Here is a 443-nt window from a genome sequence, read left to right on the forward strand (position 1 = left end):
CCTCTCCGTTACTGGGAATCCAGGCCTGTCTGTCAGTAAAGCAGTGCAGGAGAGCAAGCTCGCAGGGACAGCTGTGAGGAAGACACGTTCCTCAAGGGAAAGCCCATTTTTACCGAGGCCACTGCTTTTCCTTATCTGTCAGAGGAACGTAGATCACGCCCATCAGCTGCGTTTCGACGATCTGCCCATCGCTGGTTTTGTCGTACTGCATCAGAACCTGGTTTGCGCCTTCGGGACCGACGGGCAGTATCAGCCGACCCCCCGGCTTCAGCTCGTTCAGCAGCTGGCAGGCAGAGGCGTCCGTTAGGAGAGCCAAGAAGAGAGAGAACAGAAATAAGGCATGCGGTGAGGGTCACGGCCCCTCGACACCCTGCACGATCACTCTTACCTCCCTCGGTACAGTGGCTGGGGTCGCTCCCACGTGAATGGGGGCGCGAAGAGGC

General features: G+C 58.5%; 1 protein-coding gene across 1 annotated transcript in view; it reads right to left on the bottom strand.

Moving 5' to 3' along the window:
- Positions 1 to 109: 109 nt before the first annotated feature.
- Positions 110 to 443, bottom strand: part of LOC104490426 (protein-L-isoaspartate(D-aspartate) O-methyltransferase-like) — a gene marked incomplete at its 5' end in the record, with an annotated part of 3,581 nt that continues 3,247 nt past the window's right edge. Inside the window, 2 exons of the mRNA XM_010132706.1 lie at positions 110 to 283; positions 389 to 432. Of these exons, the coding sequence (XP_010131008.1) occupies positions 110 to 283; positions 389 to 432 (218 nt within the window). The remainder of the gene's footprint in view (positions 284 to 388; positions 433 to 443) is intronic.

This window comes from Buceros rhinoceros, unplaced genomic scaffold, assembly GCF_000710305.1.
Source record: "Buceros rhinoceros silvestris isolate BGI_N320 unplaced genomic scaffold, ASM71030v1 scaffold46323, whole genome shotgun sequence".
NCBI classification, from domain to species: Eukaryota; Metazoa; Chordata; class Aves; order Bucerotiformes; family Bucerotidae; genus Buceros; species Buceros rhinoceros.